Source organism: Emydura macquarii, unplaced genomic scaffold (genome assembly GCF_026122565.2).
Source record: "Emydura macquarii macquarii isolate MOO-44397 ecotype Brisbane River unplaced genomic scaffold, CSIRO-AGI_Emac_v2 contig_1390, whole genome shotgun sequence".
Taxonomy (NCBI): Eukaryota; Metazoa; Chordata; order Testudines; family Chelidae; genus Emydura; species Emydura macquarii.
The window spans coordinates 8,001,760-8,022,368 of NW_027131527.1; the positions used below are offsets into that span (position 1 = coordinate 8,001,760).

Consider the following 20,609-nt stretch of genomic DNA (forward strand, 5'->3'; position numbering starts at 1 on the left):
TTCCCCCTCTTATATGACCTATATACTAGTTCTCTAAATATAGCTCAGAATGGCTGGGCTTTATTCAGTATGGTATTTCAGAACTATCTTACCAAAACATCTTAAGTATTGGATAAAACTGGAAGTAATTCATTTTAATTTAGGTGTATTGTATATAACAATTATGTATAATGAAGCCATTAATCAATTATTTTAATGTTTTTGTTCTTCTAGAAATAGCTGGGGGGTTTTCTTAATGAAAGAATTTTGACCAGAATAACATTTTGTAACATTTTGTATTAAAACTCCTTACATTTGTTGGGAATTTTAGGACTTCAGAACACTTCTGAAGGACCGATATTTTCAAAAATTGAAAACACTACTTAGTACTTACACTTCAGATAAAATAAATGCATTATGCTGATCAATGGAACATTCTATATCAGTGTTCTATTTTGTTCTTTTTATACCATGGAGGAATACTTGCACTTTCTGTCAGTGTTCTTTGAAGCCAAATGCTTGACTTTATACTAATTAGATATGTTAAAATATGTGTAACACCTTGGGAGGTATGATATAGAAAGGTATAGTATATCAATATGTAACAGGGAGGATGGATGAGTACCTCCTAATGAACCTTTTCTATAGGCAGATGTGTACATTTCTGTAACTGATTTTATTGGAATGATTTATTATGCTTACAGCTGTTAAAAATCCTGTATAAGAAACTATGCTCAAATTGTTCTCAATTAATTTTCAGCACCAAATCTTAAAGGCAGACCACGCAAAAAGAAGCCATGCCCACAGAGAAGAGATTCATTAAATGGGGTTAAAGATTCCAACAATAATTCTGAAAGCAAAGCTGTTGCCAAGGTAAATCATTTAGTAGTATTCTCTTAACTACACTTTTTTTTTTTTTAAAGATACAGTCCTCCCTTTGTTTCCTAATAGACAGACTTACATTTAGAGTATAATTTTTTCATGTAAATAAGTGCAGATTCTTTTCAAGTGCTTGTATTTTTTACTTTCGGCTGCCTCCACTTTAGAAGTTACTAACAGCAATAATCACTCAAAACCTAAGGCTATGGGCTTGCTGGGAAAAGGGCAGTGATTAAGCTTTTATTGCATCTGGTGCTAGTTTTCACATTCTGTGGCACACAAACATAGTTTCTGACAGTATCTTCATATTAAAAATAAACCAGTAGAGCCATTCTCACCGTTACAATGTAAATTTCAATATACCTTTGAAGATAAACAGAGTCTGCAATGAGAATGGCCTCTAAATAATGGTTTCCAAGAAGCAAAAAAACCTACATTAGAAGAGGAATGTTAAGGTTCTGACTTAAAACGAAGGCAAGGAAGGAAATTCAGAATGAAAGCTAAAAATCTGGATTGGATCTTTAACACATGCTGTTGTGCCTAGACATTCCAGGGGTCTTTGAATAGTGTTTATTCTTATATAGTGTACTATATGGGCTGCAGTATGTAGCTACACATTGTGAGTGAAGGGTGTATTGTCAGTCTGTAATTTCAGACTTATCTCTTAGGCTTTTGTGGGTTTCAGTCCATCCGTTAAAATTATTTTAAAACTAATTTTTCTGTAGATTAATTTATGTTATATATTGCTTAGGGGGTGTGTGTGTGTGGGGGGGGGGGGTTAAATGTGAGATTGGCTTTCTCTTTAAAAAAAAATAACTCACAGTAAGACAAGACAATTCACACTTCAAGACATTTATGGCAAGTTAAATTTGATAGCAAATTGCTAGGGCCAAGCTGTAAGATGCAAAGACAGAAAGTTAGAGAGGGACATACCACTAGGCTCTTACCTATTGCAGCTTGAATTCTATTACCGTAATACTCTAAATATTGACCAAGTATTTGTGTATAGATGTAATTTCCATGCCAACTCCTTGAGTTTTACATTTCAGCAAATTCTATGGATGTGCATCTGAAAGGTATTCTCATCGTTGTGAATATCTCTTTGGGAAATACAGTGAACCTCAACAGAGCCATCCAAGTTCTTTTTGTTTTACATGCTCCCTGTGCTGGGGAGGTTATGGGGTTAAAAAGGTCAAGTGAAAGTGTTGTATTCTCTTTTACCCATACAAGGGTAAATTAAATACCATCTCCCACTTCCGAGCTTTCAGTTATGTTTAAATTGTGGCATAAATTGATGACAGCAAAGAAATACAAAGTTAATGATGAAACTCTGTCCTTAAGTCAGCATTTGTGTCTCTTTTGTGTGTTCTGTTATGCCCACACATCAATTAAAAGGAACTGGATCCTGATGTTTTGACTTTCAGGACCCTGAAAAATATTATAGGACTTTGTCAGAATTGTATAGCTTTAGAGTACATACAAATTTGCAAAGCCTGCAATGCAATGACCCAGTTTGGCTAAATTCTCCATACTTTGCAGGTTACAGCACTGTACCTACAAAGCATACCATGGACTGCATTTTCTAAGCACAACAGAAGGTAGCACCATACAAGTAATTATGGTCTATCTTGTACGCAATGTGCATGTAGACAATTTTTTAAAACCCACCTTATTGACATTATCTGATTATCTCTATCCTATCTGTATAAATTTGAGCACATTGACACGTCACATGTAAGAATATGTCTTAGAAGAAGAAATATCAACCTGTTTATCTAACCATACTGTCTCATCACTGTGCAGATATTAGTAACATTCATTATCCTGTCCAATTAATTTAATTATAAATAATAAAAGTGTTAATGTATAGGGCCTGATGCTGAAAATCTTATACATGCATGTAGTCCCACTGACTCCACTGGGGCTTTTCACATGCATATGTGTTTCAGGACTGAGTGTATATTTCATTCAACACTGGATGAGTTCCAGCAAAGCAGGCTCACTCAATCAGTATAATTGCGCTTTAAGCTGTTTGTGTCTTTGCCTAGCACTTTGTGTCTCCTTTGTTGAGAAAGTGGAAGCCATCCCAGTTTCTCACCATTACTGTTGGATGTTTGGGTAACACAGATATCACATTTGGATCCAGGTTGGTTCCCCTGAAGATTTTTCTCCCTTCTGCCCTAGGAAATTGGCCCATACCTAACAATAGCTGTCAACAGGTCCACCTAAACCAGTGCTGAAAATGGTTTAATTGCTAGTGTGGATGGGACAAAACTACTTTCAGTGTCAGTCACAAGACTGTTTTTGGTAATGGTGTTGGAAATAGTTTAGTCTCATCTACACTTACCTAACTAGCAGTTACACCATTTTCTGCACTGATGTAGGACATCTCGTTGTTGACAGCTGTTCTTAGCAAAAGGCCAGTTTTCTAGTGAAGACAGCTTTTGCTGATGGAGGCAATGTGGCCTGTCAGCTCTCTCATTGCTGGAGGTAAATGGGGGAAAAGTTGGGATTTTGAACATTGAGGTTTTGATCCTGTCAGGATTATGTACAAGACCAGCTCAGACCATATAGTAATAACTACGTGCTAATCTTCACGTTCTTAGCTGTCATTGAGTGATTAAAAAGCTTTTAAAGCCATTATGGCTCTAGTTTTCATTAAGCTTGTTTACCTTAACTATGAGCAAACAAGAGTGTGGACTTTTTCTATTTCTTGACACACAAAGGCATTTGATTTGGTTTCACTAGTTCCGAATAAATTCCAGTTCAGGCAGCCTTTTAAAAACTGAATTACAGCACTACATCAACATTCCAGGTTTCAGAGTTTTGCATTAGGAACCCACACCACCATGAGGCAATGTGCCTGCTCTAGATTTTGATCTTTGTGCTGGCCTTTGTGTTCATTTTACACCAACTAGGAATATCCTGGAATTGAAAGATACGAGAGGTAAAATTCTGGCCTTGCTAAAGTTTTGCCATTAACTTGAATGGGACCAGGATTTCACCCCAAGTGAGAAGAAATATCTCAAACTCTGTCTCTTTTGTGAACAGTAGCCAACACTCTCCCAAAAATCCTGAGACTTTAATACTTCATGTGTCATCCTTACTCGATGGATTTCCACAACTTTTGGGTACAGTGTGAACCTAACCACATCTGAAATTACACCAGCATGTTTTTGTGGCTTTGTGCCGCCATAGAGGTTCCTATTCGACGTCTGTAAAAATGGGTTATAAGATTTGTTAAGATGCCAGTTTCAAGAAATGGAAGGATTAATTTGTTAAATATGGAAGTTGTTCCCTAAATTAATGTACTCATTACTACATGCCCTAGTGCAAATACTGAAATCAATCTCTAATTTCTTTTGTGTGGCAAGGGTTGGGAAATAAGTTTAAGTTACCAGCATATGGTCTTCCTAAGGCTACAGATTATCTAGCACAATATCAGACCTTAAAAGTTATTCTTAGATCCCCAGTGTTATCTAATTAAAATAATTTAATCTGGTTCTTTATGGAACTATGAGGTGCATATATGACCTCTGGCAGAACAAAATGAGTGTAAAAGGTTTTATCCATGAGCGTTGTCCTCAGGGTCAGTAAGTGGAAGATCTCCTGTCACTTGCCATGGGTGACACATCCAGTGACAGAACATATAATAAAGACATGGATAAATATTTAACATACAATAAAGACATTTCCAGAGTCATCATAGAAAAACCTCCCCATTCCTTATACCCACTGCCTCTATCCTCAGCCTTGTCCTGTTAGTAATGGGCTGTCATTTTGGCAGCAGAGGAATCAAGCTTTATGTTTGGGTGAGATTTTTCAAAGAGAGCTATGGGAATTAGGCACCCAGCTCTTATTGAAAGACCTTTTGAAAATCCCAGTCTTCACTATTAAACTGAATAATCAGGGAAGGAATTTAGAGTTCTCTGAACATACTCAATGATTTTCCCAACCATTATCAGTCATACAAATAAGTTATTTTTAGATGGTTCAACTGGGATGGGATAATCCAGGGATCTGGAATGTAACTGACTTCCAGGTGGAGGCTGATCTCAGACAGAGTGAAGGGGATACATCCAGGCAAGTGTGGGAGGATTTCACCTGGACTCACCTGGTACAAATGTGGTACAAGGAAATGGCTCAGATCTTTTAGAAAGCGATAGGGTGAGAGACAGTCATGGGTGTCTATAATGAAAATAAGTTAAACTCCTACAGAAGAAATTTAGATCTTTGGTTTTATAGCAGAATGAGTAAGGCCTACTGAGCAGAGTGTTACAGAGAATGTGGCCAAGTAGGGTTTTCCCCATGTTTGGTGTCTTTGTCCATCTCTTTATGCCGTCTGGGGAGTTAAAAAAAAAACAAAACAAAAACCAAGAACCCAACACTTTGCAAACTCCTACTAAATGGGATCCAAGTTTATGTTTAAAGCAGGGGTTTTCAACCTTTTTTTCATTTGCAGACCACTAAAAAAATTTCAAATGGAGGTGCAGACCCCTTTGGAAATCTTAGACATATTCTGCGGACCCCCAGGGGCCTGCGGACCACAGGTTGAAAACTCCTGGTTTAGAAGGATTTACAACTTTGGGTCAGTTTTTGGTCTTGGTTATGACATTGTAAATGGAGTAGCTACATCGACTTTAGTGGAGTTATGCTGGATTTATACCAGTATAATCAAGAACAGAATTTGGCTCTATAGCTCCCAGTTATTCAATGATCATTAATTCATATTGCCTATAACCTGGCGGTGAAGTTCCAGAAATGAGGCTTGTACCTGGAACATTGAGAGTATGAAACACTGCAGCCTTCCTCAAAGGATCATTGAATCTGAGACTGCTTATGGGTCCTTCCATGGCATTTTTGGCTCCTTTGAGTTCTGCAGGCACTTTGACCTCTTTGTTCTGCATATTGAGGTGGAGGAGGCTGTGTATTACATAAAGATTCCCCACTCTCAATTTCTTTTTTTTCATCCTGTTATCTTTATTCCCTTATGTCTACTAGAGAATAACTTCCCTTACCATTAATTTGCTTTGGGTGAGTGTGTGCCTCTGACTTACCATTTACGTCTAAGCTCTCATTGCTTGTTTGTGTCATCTTATTTTGCAATGAAACATACTGAAAATGGGCAGATGGACTTTTTTTTCATTTGAAAATGAAAAATGGTCCCAGGCTGCAAATGTTTATTCCAAGTTTTATCCTGCAACAAATGTATGGCTCAAATTAAAAACCCTAGAAATTACTGAAATTATCATACTGGAAGGTCTAATTTAGCCTTCTGCATAGCACTGAGAATGATAATGATAATATACTATAAACTTTATATGGCGATGCCTTTAAATAATTTTCCAAGTAACCAGAATAAAAAAAACCTCAAGGGATTAATGTTCCAAACTGAAAAAATAAAGGCCTGAACTAAAGCCCATTGAAGACAATGGAAAGACTCTCATTAGCTTCACTGGGCTTTTGATGAGGCCTTGATCTTTATAAAAGTCTCATCAGTAATAATAAATGACCAAAAGCCAAAGCATAATATATTGCACCATAGGAAGAACATTTCTTCCTAACATAGACTCATAGATTATAAGGTCAGAAGGGAGCTTTATGATCATCTAGTCTGACCTCCTGCACAATGCAGGCCACAGTACTTCATCCATCCACTCCTGTAACAGACCCCTAACCTAAGACTGAGTTACTGAAGTCCTCAAATAATGATTTAAAGACTTCAAGGTACAGAGACTCCACCAGCAAGTGACCCGTGCCCCATGCTACAGAGGAAGACCAGAGAATTTTGAACAATACCGGAAAAGCACCTGGATGGATGGATAGATGGATAGATAGATAGGAAGGAAGGAAACCCCATTTTCTAATCCCAGTGATCCTTTCTTGTGGAGACATCAGGTTCCAAAGGGCTATTCCCTAGAGTTTGCACAGTAAGACTTCTTCAAGAAGACAGGGAGCATGTTGGGAAACTGCCACCTCTTCCTTCCACCATGCTCCCAGTTCAGGTTTGCCATCCTCGGCCCAAATAAGAAAAAAGAAGCGTCCTGTCCTCATTCATTGTTTTTAATGCTTTGGAAAAGAGACCTGACTCTACTTTTTTGAAAAGGTAGAAAAATGCAGAAGTGTTTGTAGGATAACTTCATTTGACATAACCAAAAACTTTGATCATTTGGATCTTCTCTGCTTTATTTGCTATTTCTACATGGCACTTACCTAATGCTCTTCAGCTTCAGAGCACTTACTCCCAGAACACAAACAAGCATATGTGACGTTCCCATTTTACAGGTGGGGAAACTGAGTCACAATAAGATTAAATAATTTAGCCGTGGCAATTCACAGCAACAGAGTGAGTCAGTGCCAGTCAGTCATTCAAATCCAAGGGTTCATGACTCTCAGTCCAACGTTAGTGCTCTGCTACTAGCCCATACCGCTCCCTACAGGCATTGAAATTAAATTATTTATTTATAGTATCCCTTACCCCTTTCTGAGTATACAAGGAAGTGTTCCACCTGGGTTATGGAAATATTGAAAGGTATCTTGTAATGTATACCTATGTGGAAGGAACAGTTTGTTTCTAAAATAAATCATGTAGCCGTCTTCACCCCCTCTAGCAGAGAATATTTTATTACCAGTATTCACTGGAAAAGTATTGATCACACATTATAAAATAACCTGGTTGGCTAACTTCCAGAAATAGTTTTTGTTGTTCATTGTATTCTTCATTATCTCTTTACATAAATTACTAAAGGACTGAAATTTAATTTATCTGATGCAGCATCAGGTTTATCTGCATAAGGACAGCAGGATCACGTTACTTCTTTCTCTCGTTTTTCTTGTTTCTAATACTAGAGAATTAACATGGTTCCATTTTGTTTACTCCCTTATTGGCACAATCATATCGTCGGTTGTGTCAGCAGGAAAATGTGCAGCTTTGGGAACGGTGTGTCTGTAGGCTGTTAATGGTACACATGGGGAAAGGGAGAAAATGGCTCACGTTAAAGGCCCCCTGATTCAGCAAGGTACTTAAGGATGTGCTTAACTTTGAGCACACGCTTAAGCCCTGTTGACTTAGGTCCAAAATCATACAGAACCCCCATTGCTGTGAATGGGCGTTTCGCCTGGGTAAGGCCTGTAGGATTTGGCCGATATTTTGGTGGGTCAGAAAAAAAGTTGTGGCCTTTATGAGCACGATGCTGCAAGGTGCTAGGCATTCCTGTGAGGCGCTGAGCACCATCCTCTCCTGCGCAGGAGCGTGTAGCATCAAGCCCTGAAGGAGGGTTGTTAGTCATCTTGCTGTTGTTTGATTGTATTTGAGGGTTAGGAGCTCTCTGTGAAATAGTGATGGATAGTAATAAAAATACAGATCTGGAGAACATTGCTATTGGGTTACAACAGTTTAAATATGTGGCCATTTAAAAATGTTGGGACTAAGATTCAGAACAAGGCAATAGCTCTATAAATAGCTCCCCCCTACCACCCTCAACTCAGTTGCATGATATGGCCTTCATATTAAAGATCACATTTTTAGGAGAGGCTGTGGGGGCAGTTTGTTAATCTTTTAAATGAAAATTAAAGGTCAGCCAATTATCCAGATCTGATATGAAACATTTTTTCGTTTTCCAGGTCAAATGTGAGGCTAAGTCAGCTTTGTCCAAACCCAAAACTAACAACAGCAACTGTAAAAAAGGCTCAAGTGAAGATAAATCAAAGGTTGCCGTAGGTGAAGAGTGCAGAGCTGATGAACAGGCTTTCCTTGTGGCACTTTATAAATACATGAAAGAAAGGAAAACGCCCATTGAACGAATACCCTATTTAGGTTTTAAGCAGAGTAAGTATAATTTTTATCAATTTTTGCTGATGTTTTAGATCTGTTTGGCTTCTTTGTAGAAAACATTCACACAGTGAGAGTATTTCAAAACCTTTTTGGTTTTGTGATTGTGTTTATATCTAGACATTTTCAAGTCCAGACATTTTACTGTCTCTTATTTCTAGATTTGCATCTCTTCCTTCTGGGGCAGTTGCTGCAGGATATTTATAGGTTTAAATCCACTGATTATGACTAGAAATAGGCATGCTGAAAACTCTCTAGTTTTCTGTTTTGTAAATCTGCAGTGTCTGTAATGCCTTTCTTCTGAGTTAATAATATGACGTAGGTTTATTGTGCCCAGATGTTCTTTATGAAAAGACAGATATTAAAGGGAGACATTTAAAGGGGGTCAAGAAAGGCACAAAAGGGATCATATTTTTAAGCCTAAAAATTTGTTTATAGGCAATAAATTACTGACTTCAGAGACTATAAAAACAGACTGTATCTGTTTAACACAGAATACAATGTTTAGAATTGCTTTGGCATGTACAGTTTTTAGTGCCACAATTTGTAAAGCCATTGTAGGTGGAGAAGATGCAGTTGTAACTAAATTCTGCTTAAATATTGCATAGTCAGTAGGGTTGTTTCAGAGTTTACAACAAAAGCTGTACATGTGGTACGTGTGTGTTTAGATGTATACATATGCACATTATATATATATATATACAGAGAGAGAGAGTATGTATATATTGTCTGTAGCTTGAATGGTATTTAAATTACTTTAAAGGGAAAAATCCATGCTTTAAAATATTATTTACTCCAACTTATCTCCCAAGATTAAAACCATGTGTTATTTTGATGAAGAATGTCAAACCTGTATGCTTTACATAACAATTTACATACCTAATAGCAATTGGCACTGATTGCAAAAGACCTCTAGCAGCCATTATAAACTTATATAACTCTGAATGATTACAATGTTTTGGCTGCTTGAAATAGAAGTAAAATTAATGTACTATGAACAGTTTTGTTGCATTATGCATTGATTCAGATTAAATCAAGGCCTAAGCAAAGCTCTTGATAGCTTTGAAATAGTACAGGGTTCAGTGAGGCTTTCTGAATGTTTTCTGTGGAAGAATGCTTTTTTTTATTTTCATTTTATCCCACACACCCCAGACTAGGAGATACTGTAGGTTCAAATGATAAGAAAGGATATTATTTCCAAAATACCCAGGGCTGTGGTGGATCATCCTGTAATATTGAGCTAAACAGTGTACAGTTGCTTGATATTCATTACAGCGGATGGGCCTAGCCCTGTGAACACTTAAGCACATGAGTAAATATACTCCTGTGAGAAAATCTACTTACGTTCGTAAGTGTTTTCTGGACTGGGCTCTATATTTGTCTAGCTTGATAGGTGTAAATATTGCCAATAAAAATAGGTTAGAGGGGAGATCCAGTATTTACACTACAACAGAGAATTCCCCTGTGGGTGAATAAAGTCAGTCCTCTGATCTGTTGCATTATTGCTGACTCTGGCTTGAAATATTTGTATGACTGCCATGGGGAGTCACCATGTGTTGCTGAAATCGTCTATAGGTCTTTAATACAGGGTTTCCATCAGTTACTCTTCTGTCAATTGAAAATAAATAAATAAAAGAGTTAACGCGTCACATTATGGCCCTGCTCGGCAGTGGAGTATAGGACAGATGGGAGGCAGTCATGTGGAAGGAGCCATTATGCAGGAACAGTGGCTCTTGCTATGCCTTACTTCAACGTGTTGCCTGCGTATCCCCCCACCACCACCATGTAGCCCTGCCAGAGCTTAATAGTGCTCAAAAGGCAAGACAGGGCAGGGCCACCTACTCTGAAGTAAGAAATATAGTGGTGATTCTAGCTAGGCTCCACCTTTGAGCTCGCCAGCACTTGCAAACAAATGATGGCTGCCTACTGTACATGTGTGCTGATGTGCCAGGACAAATACGATGTCTGTGCATTCTCCCTCCATTAGTGCATTCTCACACGGCCCTATGGTTTATTGATTATGGAGGCCCTTATCTGAGCTGCAGTAAATATAAAATGTCGTTTAGTGAATGGCTGTTCTATATCATGTGTGCTGCAGCTCTTACTATTAACTAAAATAGTTTTTTAAAACTAATATTCTTTGTGCTAGTTTTATCTGCAAAGTTATGGTAACATGTAAAATGCAGCTATTACATCGTGTTTCTTATTAGAAAAGTAGACTAAACTCTGTAACTCTATCTAAATGTATTTTTCACTCCTGGAGTCATATCTAAATGTGTTCCTTCACATGTAAATGTTTTAAATATATAGTAAGGAGTGAAATTTACTCTTCAAATTATGTAAATACCTTTTGTAAATTGTTTCTCAAGAGCTTTTTGAGTGTTGTGAACATTTTTTTTTCTATTTTTCTTTAAAATAATTGTTTAATTTACATTTCTTTGAAATATGTTGGTTAATGGAATGCTTATCTAAATACTTATTGTCCCTCTAACAGTTAACCTTTGGACTATGTTTCAAGCTGCTCAAAAACTGGGAGGATATGAAACAGTAAGTGTTTAAGTAACTTAAATGGAATAATTGTGCAATCTAACTTTCCCCTGTTAGAAAAAAAATGTAAAAGCAAACAATCATTTACTGCATTTTAGAATAGCTGTACACATTGTGAGTTTATTGGGCCATTTTTGGAAATGGTCCCAATTAGTTCCAGGTTTGGCAAAATTGTAAACTTGTCGTAAAAACTACAAGTGGAAAACATATGTAACTCTTCCCTGTCAAGGAAATTAGTTGGGTCTGTAATTTTTTCCCATGTTGAGAAAGGGCTATTATTGTACAACAAGCCAAGATTGCATAAAAGAAATTTCACTTGGCAACATCCCTGACATCTGTTCATGTCTAATATGGGAAATGTATAATTAAAGGCTTTCAAAAGTAATCAGTATTGCCATTAAGGGATAGTATGTTGCAGTATCTTCTCTTTTTTGCTAGTGTAAAAGGCCTTTATTAGACAAGGGTCAGTACCACATAAACAGGAAGTTATCAAAGTAATTCAGAAAAGTCTGTGACACTTTTTATCAGCTAACCATATCTGACAAGAACAGTTTATTTTTAGCTCACAGGAAAATTTGATGGCCATGGATTTTAGAGCATGTATTTTGAACTAATAAAATATTAGAGCAACAAACTTAGATTAAAATCTTGAAATGAGAAGAAAGAGCTGCATTAATACCGCACGTAGAGATGACATCTGTAATAAAAACCAATTGACATAGGAAAGATGTCGTCATTGGAAATATTTTCTTTGCACACAATGATCTAATTAAGTTGTGCAGTTCCTGCTGCAGTTGGAGGGGGGAAATTATTTTTGCTTTGTTTACGAAATAATCTGGGATGTATCTGTACTGTCGAGAAATGACAAGAAACACAAAATCAAGAAACTAAAACTAATTTGAGCCAAAATGTAATAACCACTGTTTCTTTCCACACAATAAAGCATATTGTTCTATTAATTAATATCAAGGCTATACTGGGGTGGGTGTGGTGGAGATTTTGTCAAACTAAGCATCAAGCATTCACAACAGAGCTGTTTGATTTGGCTTTTATGATTTAGTTGCCTTTCATTCATCTACATGTAACCTGTTTATTAACTACACACAGCTACGTGTATTTTATCTTTATATATGCACAAATAGCTACCATAGATATAGCTCTACAGTAATTATGAGCTATGAGTAATTGCACCAAGTTGTAAAAGGTGAGAACTACAAACTTGAATCTGACCCAGAACACAAGAGAAAGCACTGAAGGGATTTGAATATGAGAGTGACATGTTCTGAATGTTCAGGGAGGCAGATAATTTTCACAGCAACATTTTGGATATATTTGCAGGGAATGAGGCTAGAAGCAGGGAGGCCAGAGTGGAGGAGTTTGCAGTAGATAAGCAAGGCATAAACCTCGGGTTTAGTGCCAGAATGAGAGAGAAACGGATGGATTTAGGCATGTTATACAAGGTGAACAGGCAGGATTTGGGGAAATCCTGAATGTGTGGAGAGGAGGGAAGGAGCTGACTCGGACACCAAGACTGTAAACCTGGGTGACAGGTAATATAGTGGGATTATCATCAGTAATGGAAAGGGGCAAGGGAAAGGAAGGTCTGAGGAGAAAGATTAGGCGTATCATTGTTCAATGTAAATTAGCGGCAGTACATCTCTCTCTCTCAAACCTTGTCCTTTTACATTAATAGATGTCTTCAAATGATGGGGGCATTCCTCATCTTCCAGGAGAATAGACTCATTAGTGTTATTCAACTGGAACGTATATGACAGTATGTGCTGGTCACAAAAGAGGTGTAAACACAAAAGTAGTGTAGTTAGCAACTGGATGTGCAAAATGAATATAATTTTACACCAGTTTGATACTCTGAGATTTTATTTAACTCTGCCATAATCTGGAATAACTCCCATTTAAAACAGTGGACCGCATCCAGCTCTTTTTGAAGTCATTGAGAGTTATAAATTCTTACAGCAGAATTGAACTTGCTCTGGGACAGATAAGGATGGTTTGGGCATAAATTAAATGATGTATGTAGTGGGGGAAGCTGCTTTAGTTTATGTCCTCCAGTTAGCTGCATTTCCTACTACACCTCTTCCTCTCTCCATATCCTCATCATCTATAGTACACTCATAATCCTGAATGCTAAATTGGTGACTTTTACAGTGTTTTGCCCCTTACACCCACTTTCACTCATTTTCTGACCAATTCACACCCATGCATCACTATGGAATTTAGCAAATTGTAAATTAGCTGTTTGTGCTATTGTGTGCATTGATGAGAGAGAAAAAAAGGTCCCATAGAATGGGATGGATAGCAATATTTATTCCAGAATCTTGGACAGACCTATTCATTCCCAAATGTAAAATCTCAAGCAAATTAGTGATAGTGTAATTTATTAAGGACCAGATTCTGCCACCTATATGCACACAGAGTATTCTAGTAGGCAAATAATTCCATGGACACCAGTAGGACTATCTGGCAGGGACCTATTCAATTTAAGGGTGGCATAATCTGTCCCTAAAGAGCATAAATATATCTAAATTAAATCTATCGTATGTTCTGATTATTAAGTAGTCCACTCAAATGTATTTATTTTCGTTTGTCACCTTTAAATGTTCCCAAACTTCTGGTGTGAGTTTGAAATATTTCAGGCTAGCCATTCACACTTTCAGTGGTGAAACAATCAAACATGTAGGAAGAAACCTATGACTCACATGGCGCTGAACATTTGCCCCCTCCACGGTAGTCAATGTGGGCCAAGGGGACTTAGCACTTCTGAGAATCAGGCTAAAAAGAGCCTTCAGAATAAATTATTGTAGAGGTTGAAGGAAAGTGTTATTCTCCATAGCTTTCTGTGCTGCAAGTGGCTTCTGTTCCCCTTTCTCTTTGGGGGCAATAAGAGCTAGTTATGTTTCTATCAAAAACTTCCTTTCACCTGGGAATATGGATTTTCTTGTCATAAAAAAAGAAGGCCTACCAATAGAGATATACATATATATAGAACATGGGCGTGGTTTAAGGTGGCATTCATTTTACAACAGAAAGCAAATATAGGTGTGGTTAAAATTACCCATTTGCACTTAGAATAGCCAGTTGCCTGGCTGCTGCTGACTAGTATGTGCAGATACTTTTTAATTGAAATAGCTGCAAAGTTTACATTCTTACATTTGGTGGAATAATTAAAGCTGGCAGATTTTATCTTCCCCACCCCACCCCGTCTGTCCCACGCACATACAAATGCTTTTAAAGTCTTAAGAGTCCTAAAAGGGGTTGCACACATGTATTGGTAAAGCAAACAGATATGATATAATGGGCTGGAGCTAACTGATGTGGTTCTGCTCTCACATTCACATAACATCAGTGTAAGCCCATTGAGCCTGATTCTGATCTCACTTACGCCGGTGTAAAACCAGCATAACACCATGTATTTTGCTAATGTCGGGTCATTATCACTCCCAAAGTATCACTTATGTGTGTGCTTCTGCTAAAGATTCTCCGTTTCTTACTTGTACTGAATTGTCATACCTTTTGTAACATCACAGTCACGGAATTACCAGTGCCAGCCATATAACTCTCAATGGCTCAATAGTGCAGGCCAAGTAAAAAACAAAGGCTTGGCTAGTTCTCACAAAATGGAACCATCTCTTTGAAACCAGTAGGGAATCCACCCACTTCCCTTCAAGCAAATATTTAGGTTGGCTGCTGAAATCAAGGTCTACCATAGTAATAATAAAGTAGTTTGCATAGTGCTTCCCACCTGAGGACCTTAAAGCACTTTACAAACATAAATGAATTAAAGCCTCACAACACCCCTGAGAGAAAGGTAAAATTATTCAGTTTCTAGGGAATTAAATGTCACTGCACTTGTATTACCTTGGGCTGTGATCTTGTCACTCTTCCTAAACTAATCAAGGTCAGACTGGGGCCATTCTTAGATGGAAGGCTTCCAGGGAAAATGAAGTGTTGAAGGAGCTGTTTTTGGTGAATCAGTAAGTGACACCTTTCCCTCCAAGTCAGCATGAGAGCAACACTTCAGCATATTTAAAGGAGACTGTGGTGCTGGATGTACCAACATATAGATCGGATTTAGGCATCTAAATTGCTTTTGAAAATGGGACTGAGCCTAAGTAATTTAGGACCTTATGAAAACTTTACTCAAGATCCTAAGGCATCTGTGGCCATTTAAAATAAATCACTGGAATTCTGGCTAACATCTAATGTGCATAATTAATCTGTTCTGTTTACCACAAACCTGTGGTGACATCTGAATTAGCTATCATACGCTTCTTTACGCTGTGCCCCAACTGTCATGTAATATTGCTATGTGCTACTAAATGATTGCCACCTTTCATCCCAAAGATGCCTATACATCAGTGGGGTGCAAATCATATATATATTATATTTTGTGCAAAATCAATATATAAATGCTTTGAGATATTGCTTGGATGAAGGGTACCATACAAACATGACATCAGCATCATGACCGTTAAATCGCTCTTAGATATGAAGCATGAAATAAACAAATGCTAAACTTCGTGAAAGCGCGAGAGCTGGTGATGGGGATTATTGTGCGAAAGACCTTTTAAATGTTTTAAAACAGAAGAATCAGTTAAAAGCTTTTCTATAAACAATCCTTTCCTTTTATATATAATGTTGTTTTTAATTTTGTCAGCCTGTGACATAGTAATGTGTGACTGGTCACTGCTTGATTTTGTTCTTATAATAACCTGGTCAGAATCTGACTTCACGGACCTTCATAGACCCATCTCGTTTAATTTTAAATTCTGTTGGCCAAGAATCATGTCATAGAGTTTTGAAAAAAGAGAGATGCTGGAGTGGGGGCACAAGAATTAACATATATTTCATAGTAAATGTACGCCAAACACAGTGCCTTTGTGCTAGGTAGCTAACAGTAGGGAACTAAAGAGAGTTCATTTTCTTTACTGCCACAGGATTTCCTAAAATGTTTTCTACCATTATCACAGCGATTAGGTCTGAAGTGCCTGAAAAGTAGTCCTCTGTGTGGTTCAATCTTGCAAGGTGCTCAGCATAGAAGGTTTACAGCCACACGCACCTTCCAGGACTGAGCCAGTGCCGTATTGTGTGGAAGATAAGATGGTAAATCTTGACTTTTTGCTGAACAGCATTTTTGTAATTTGCTGCTTTCAATGGACTGCAGGGACTGCTAAGCTGGACCATATTTTTAAAAGTGCAGATGCCCTTTTGCACGAGCAAAATGCCTGGTCTTCTCACATAGGGGTTTGTGCACCCAATTACATCTTTGCTCATGCGCAACCTTGTGTGCGTATATCAGGCCATTTATGTAAGAAACTCAAACATTCACCAAAGAGGAGACCAAGAATGTATTCTGGAAATTAGTTTTTTTTTTTTAACTTAAATGTGTAATGGCACATTATAATGAATAGATCCATATTGTTGTATGTGAGCTTGGAATGGTAGAAATGTAGCAAATATATGGAGAGTTTTGAGAAACAGAAAAGCACTTTTGAACTAAATACAGCACTAGTGAGAAAAGCCACTGAAGGTGAGGGTGACCTGGTATAACTTCCTTGAGCACTGAAGTAGCCTGCAGCATTCTGAATCCTTGAAATGTAGAGTAGGGATGTGAGTATTCCAAGTAGTCTGGCTGTACGAGCAAAATGTATCCAGTATACTGACAGAAATACAGACAAAGGACAAACAAGAAATTTCACCCAGCAGGGGAGTTTCAGCCTTTGAAGCATTCAATATTAGAGCAGTTCTGTACCATGACACTCAAGAAAACTAAGTCAAATTAATGAAAGGTGTGAATTTAATGCACGAGTTAAAGCACCTCAAATCCCCATCTGGACACTCTTATTCAATAGTCTTACTTATCTTTCGCTAATCCTGTTCAAAACCGGAAGTCACTTCCCTTCAGAATGAGAGCAGCATCCCAGATGGGTTTAATATACTTTAACTAATGTCCTAATGTCGACATGCCCTTACTCAAGAATACATTTAACATTTTCAGAGTCACGACTCTTAGTGCTGACCTAGCCTGACTAATCATTGTGCAGTATATACTGTAGCTGGATAGTGAAAGTGGAGAAACCATTATCAAACAGCATCTTTCCCATGTTGCAGTAGGATGTCCGTCACTGAAGGCAGATGGGAGTGAATTCAATGAAAGGAGAAGGATCAAAGGAAGTTTGGATGTTGATTTGATCAATATTAATGTTAAATTTAAATGATTATACTCTGAATGACAGTCGCTGTAGCTGCTGTTCGTAAAGTTTTCACAATATAGTATTTTGCTCTGGTCAGTTAAGGAAATTATAATCACAATTTTTGGCTTTTTTGAAATGTATTAATCATAAAAACTAGACTTTCAAGAACAAAAGGTACTCAGCATTATGCTGTGTTCGCTATATCAGCATGTCAAATTTAGCCCAGGCATAAAAAGGGCACAACCCCATTGATTTCAGTGGTGTACTGGCCACCTACAGCAGGCTGAATCTGTAGTAGAAATAAATAATGTTATCATGTAAAGAATATTATTTTGCTTAGTATAGATGAGACAGAAATCTATAAAGTATGTTCTACTCATTTAAAGAAATTGTTACATTTCAGTTTTAGGCTTAAATTTTCAAAGGCGACAAACTGATTTAGGAGCCTACTTACCATTGCCTGCCATTGAGACTTATGCGCCTAAGTGCCCAAATCACTTATGCGCCTAAGTGCCCAAATCACATTTAACAATGGAACTTACACTTCTAAGTTACTTAGGCACTTTTGAAAATGGAATCTGTCATCTTTTTGTTGCTGAATCTCACCTTCTGCTTTAATTTATAAATAATGTGAATATTCTCAGCCAAACAAGCATTGCCCCTCCTCCCTCTCCCCAACCCTTTGATCCAGTTCAGCTGTGCTTGACTCAGGACACAAGATGGGCTCAAGCGTGGTTTTATTCACCTTTGCAGTCCCTGTGGCTGTTGGAGGCCTGTGAGCTGCTCTAATTTACAGCTCCCTGCAGCACCCCCCAGGGTGCCACTGCTGTACCCAGGGATCACCTACCTGTGTTAAATATTTTCACAGAAGTTTCTGTGACAAGCTCAAACTACTGTTGAATAGAGTAGCATTTTAATTTTACCTGCAGCCAGAAGTAGGTGGCAGTTATTTCTAATGAGAACTAGACAAATGATAAACATCAGAAACTGTCTCAGAAATTATAGCATTACCAAATAACATGTCTCCAACTATCCTTTTGCTTTCAGAGCATATTTTCTGCAAAGGAAGGGTTTTCCTTTTATGCAAAGCAGAAGAAGGCACCATTTAGCCTGTAATATTTAACTACCATACTCATCTCTTCTTCTTTAGATTAAAATTATAGGCCCCAGATTGCAAGTTGTGATATTTGTTTTCTTCTGATTGCTGCCTTTAGCTCCTAAGTGAACTCTATTGACAGCTCTGTGGGTAACTTTGAAGAAGCCTCTGGGTCTGAATATATTAAACGCCACAGCATTCCAAAGCAAATGACAAAATTCCCCCACAATTGTCTCAGTCTTTTCCCCACAATTTCCCACTGGCCCTCTTTATGAGCTGCATGCAGAAGAGAATGATCTATTTTGTTGGTCCTATTCCTGTTTTTCTTCCTGTTTTAAATATAGCAGAATATATAAAATAACAAAGTGGTATTCAGAAACAATTCTTTTGCCAGGTCTTCCATCTGTTATTCTGTAGAATCCTAATTTTTGTACAAAAAACAAAATCGTGGAATGCAACTCAATACGTTACAAGATGTTTATTTTCATCGACTTAGTCCAATAAAATACATAGCCCAAATATTAATATTGGAGTAAGTTAAGGTTTCATTACCATTTGATCTATATATTTTACTGACATAAATGGATAAAAATAAACAGCTTATAACATATAGAGTTACAGCCTATGCTTTTGTGGATTTAGAGGGTCTGTGGTAGATTTGGATTTCGCAACAGATTGATTTTCTCTAATTCAGTTAAAATAACTATATAATCATTATTTGTGGTTAGTTCTAGGTTCATTTTCATAGTTTACCGTGGGATTTGTCTGCATAACTTCTGATGGTAATGACCCTATTTTGATTGAGATTGTTGTTTGTGAGACTGAATTGCTAGTGACTTGACAATGAACCAGTGGTAAAACTCCATTTTAGAAAAAAAGAAAACAGATTAATAAAATGTAATCTTACCAAAATAACATAGGAACACTGTACATTCTGTGAATGCTTTTATGGTGTTTATAGTACATGCCGTTCTGAAAGTACCACAGATGCATTTGTTGCAGTGAACTCAAATGCTGTAGAATCTGTAAAGATGCAAGATTACATTTTCCATTGCCATTTTTACAGATAACAGCCCGTCGACAATGGAAACATATTTATGATGAATTAGGTGGTAACCCTGGAAGCACAAGTGCTGCTACATGTACTCGCAGACATTATGAAAGGTAAGATAACACATATGAAATGCTTGTTTAATAAAGAAAAAATTAATTTGGAGAGCCTTCAAAGCATTTTGTAAAGAATTAGAGAGAGAGAGAGAACGGGCTCTTAACGGCATAGTAAATATTCCTCCAACAATGTAGTCCTATAATCCACTGTAATTTAAACCAGAGTGTGTCTCCAATGACAAAACAAACAAAACACACATCTGATTGCTTTTTGCTTCATGCCTTCATTTTACCATAGCATTTCTAGTAGAGAAGCTGCAAAATTGAACAAAACATTTTAAACAGAAAATAATAAATGACAACAAATTGAGCCTACTATTTGTATTCAAAAATTTTCAGCAATACAAAGTAGGCTTAGTTGTCATGATCCAAATAATGGGGTGGCCCACATTGTTGGATGCTTTCAATATTGCAGGTCATGCAAAACATTGCATTTCTATTCCTCAGTACTTTCTTCTCTCCTCCCAACATAGAGGCTGCTGCCAAATACTCTTCTTTCTCAGCAGCCACTGTTGCTGGTTAGAATTGCTGATTTCTTATTCTTCCAATGTAGCTAATAACTTCCAGGGCTTAGGAAGCCAACACACATTAAATAAAATACTGAGCTGGAATTTTTTAAAAGGCGTTCTTTTTTATACAGTTACTATTAATAAAGTGTGCATGTGTGTGTATTCAAGCTCAAATAAGGGAAATCTGACCTCGTGTTCCAGGTTATTAAGTGGCTGCCTGTGGAGGTCAGGAGGAAAGCATTTGTTTTTGCCCATGTAAAACATTGCACAACTAAACTATATGCAGTGTGAGTTCTGCACCTTCCTCTGGAGCATTAGATATTGGACATCCAGTTGGAAATAATACCATAACTCATGGGGGGGAATTGCTAATCTTAAATTCCAACATC

The 20,609-nt window shown here is 37.4% G+C and overlaps 1 protein-coding gene across 3 annotated transcripts in view; it reads left to right on the top strand.

Moving 5' to 3' along the window:
• The window catches only part of ARID5B (AT-rich interaction domain 5B), a 136,256-nt gene that overhangs the window by 96,252 nt on the left and 19,395 nt on the right, over positions 1 to 20,609 (top strand). For all 3 annotated transcript variants that reach the window (XM_067552580.1, XM_067552581.1, XM_067552582.1), the window contains 4 exons: positions 740 to 852; positions 8,482 to 8,686; positions 11,184 to 11,236; positions 19,611 to 19,708. In XM_067552580.1, coding sequence (XP_067408681.1) covers positions 740 to 852; positions 8,482 to 8,686; positions 11,184 to 11,236; positions 19,611 to 19,708 — 469 coding nt within the window. The remainder of the gene's footprint in view (positions 1 to 739; positions 853 to 8,481; positions 8,687 to 11,183; positions 11,237 to 19,610; positions 19,709 to 20,609) is intronic.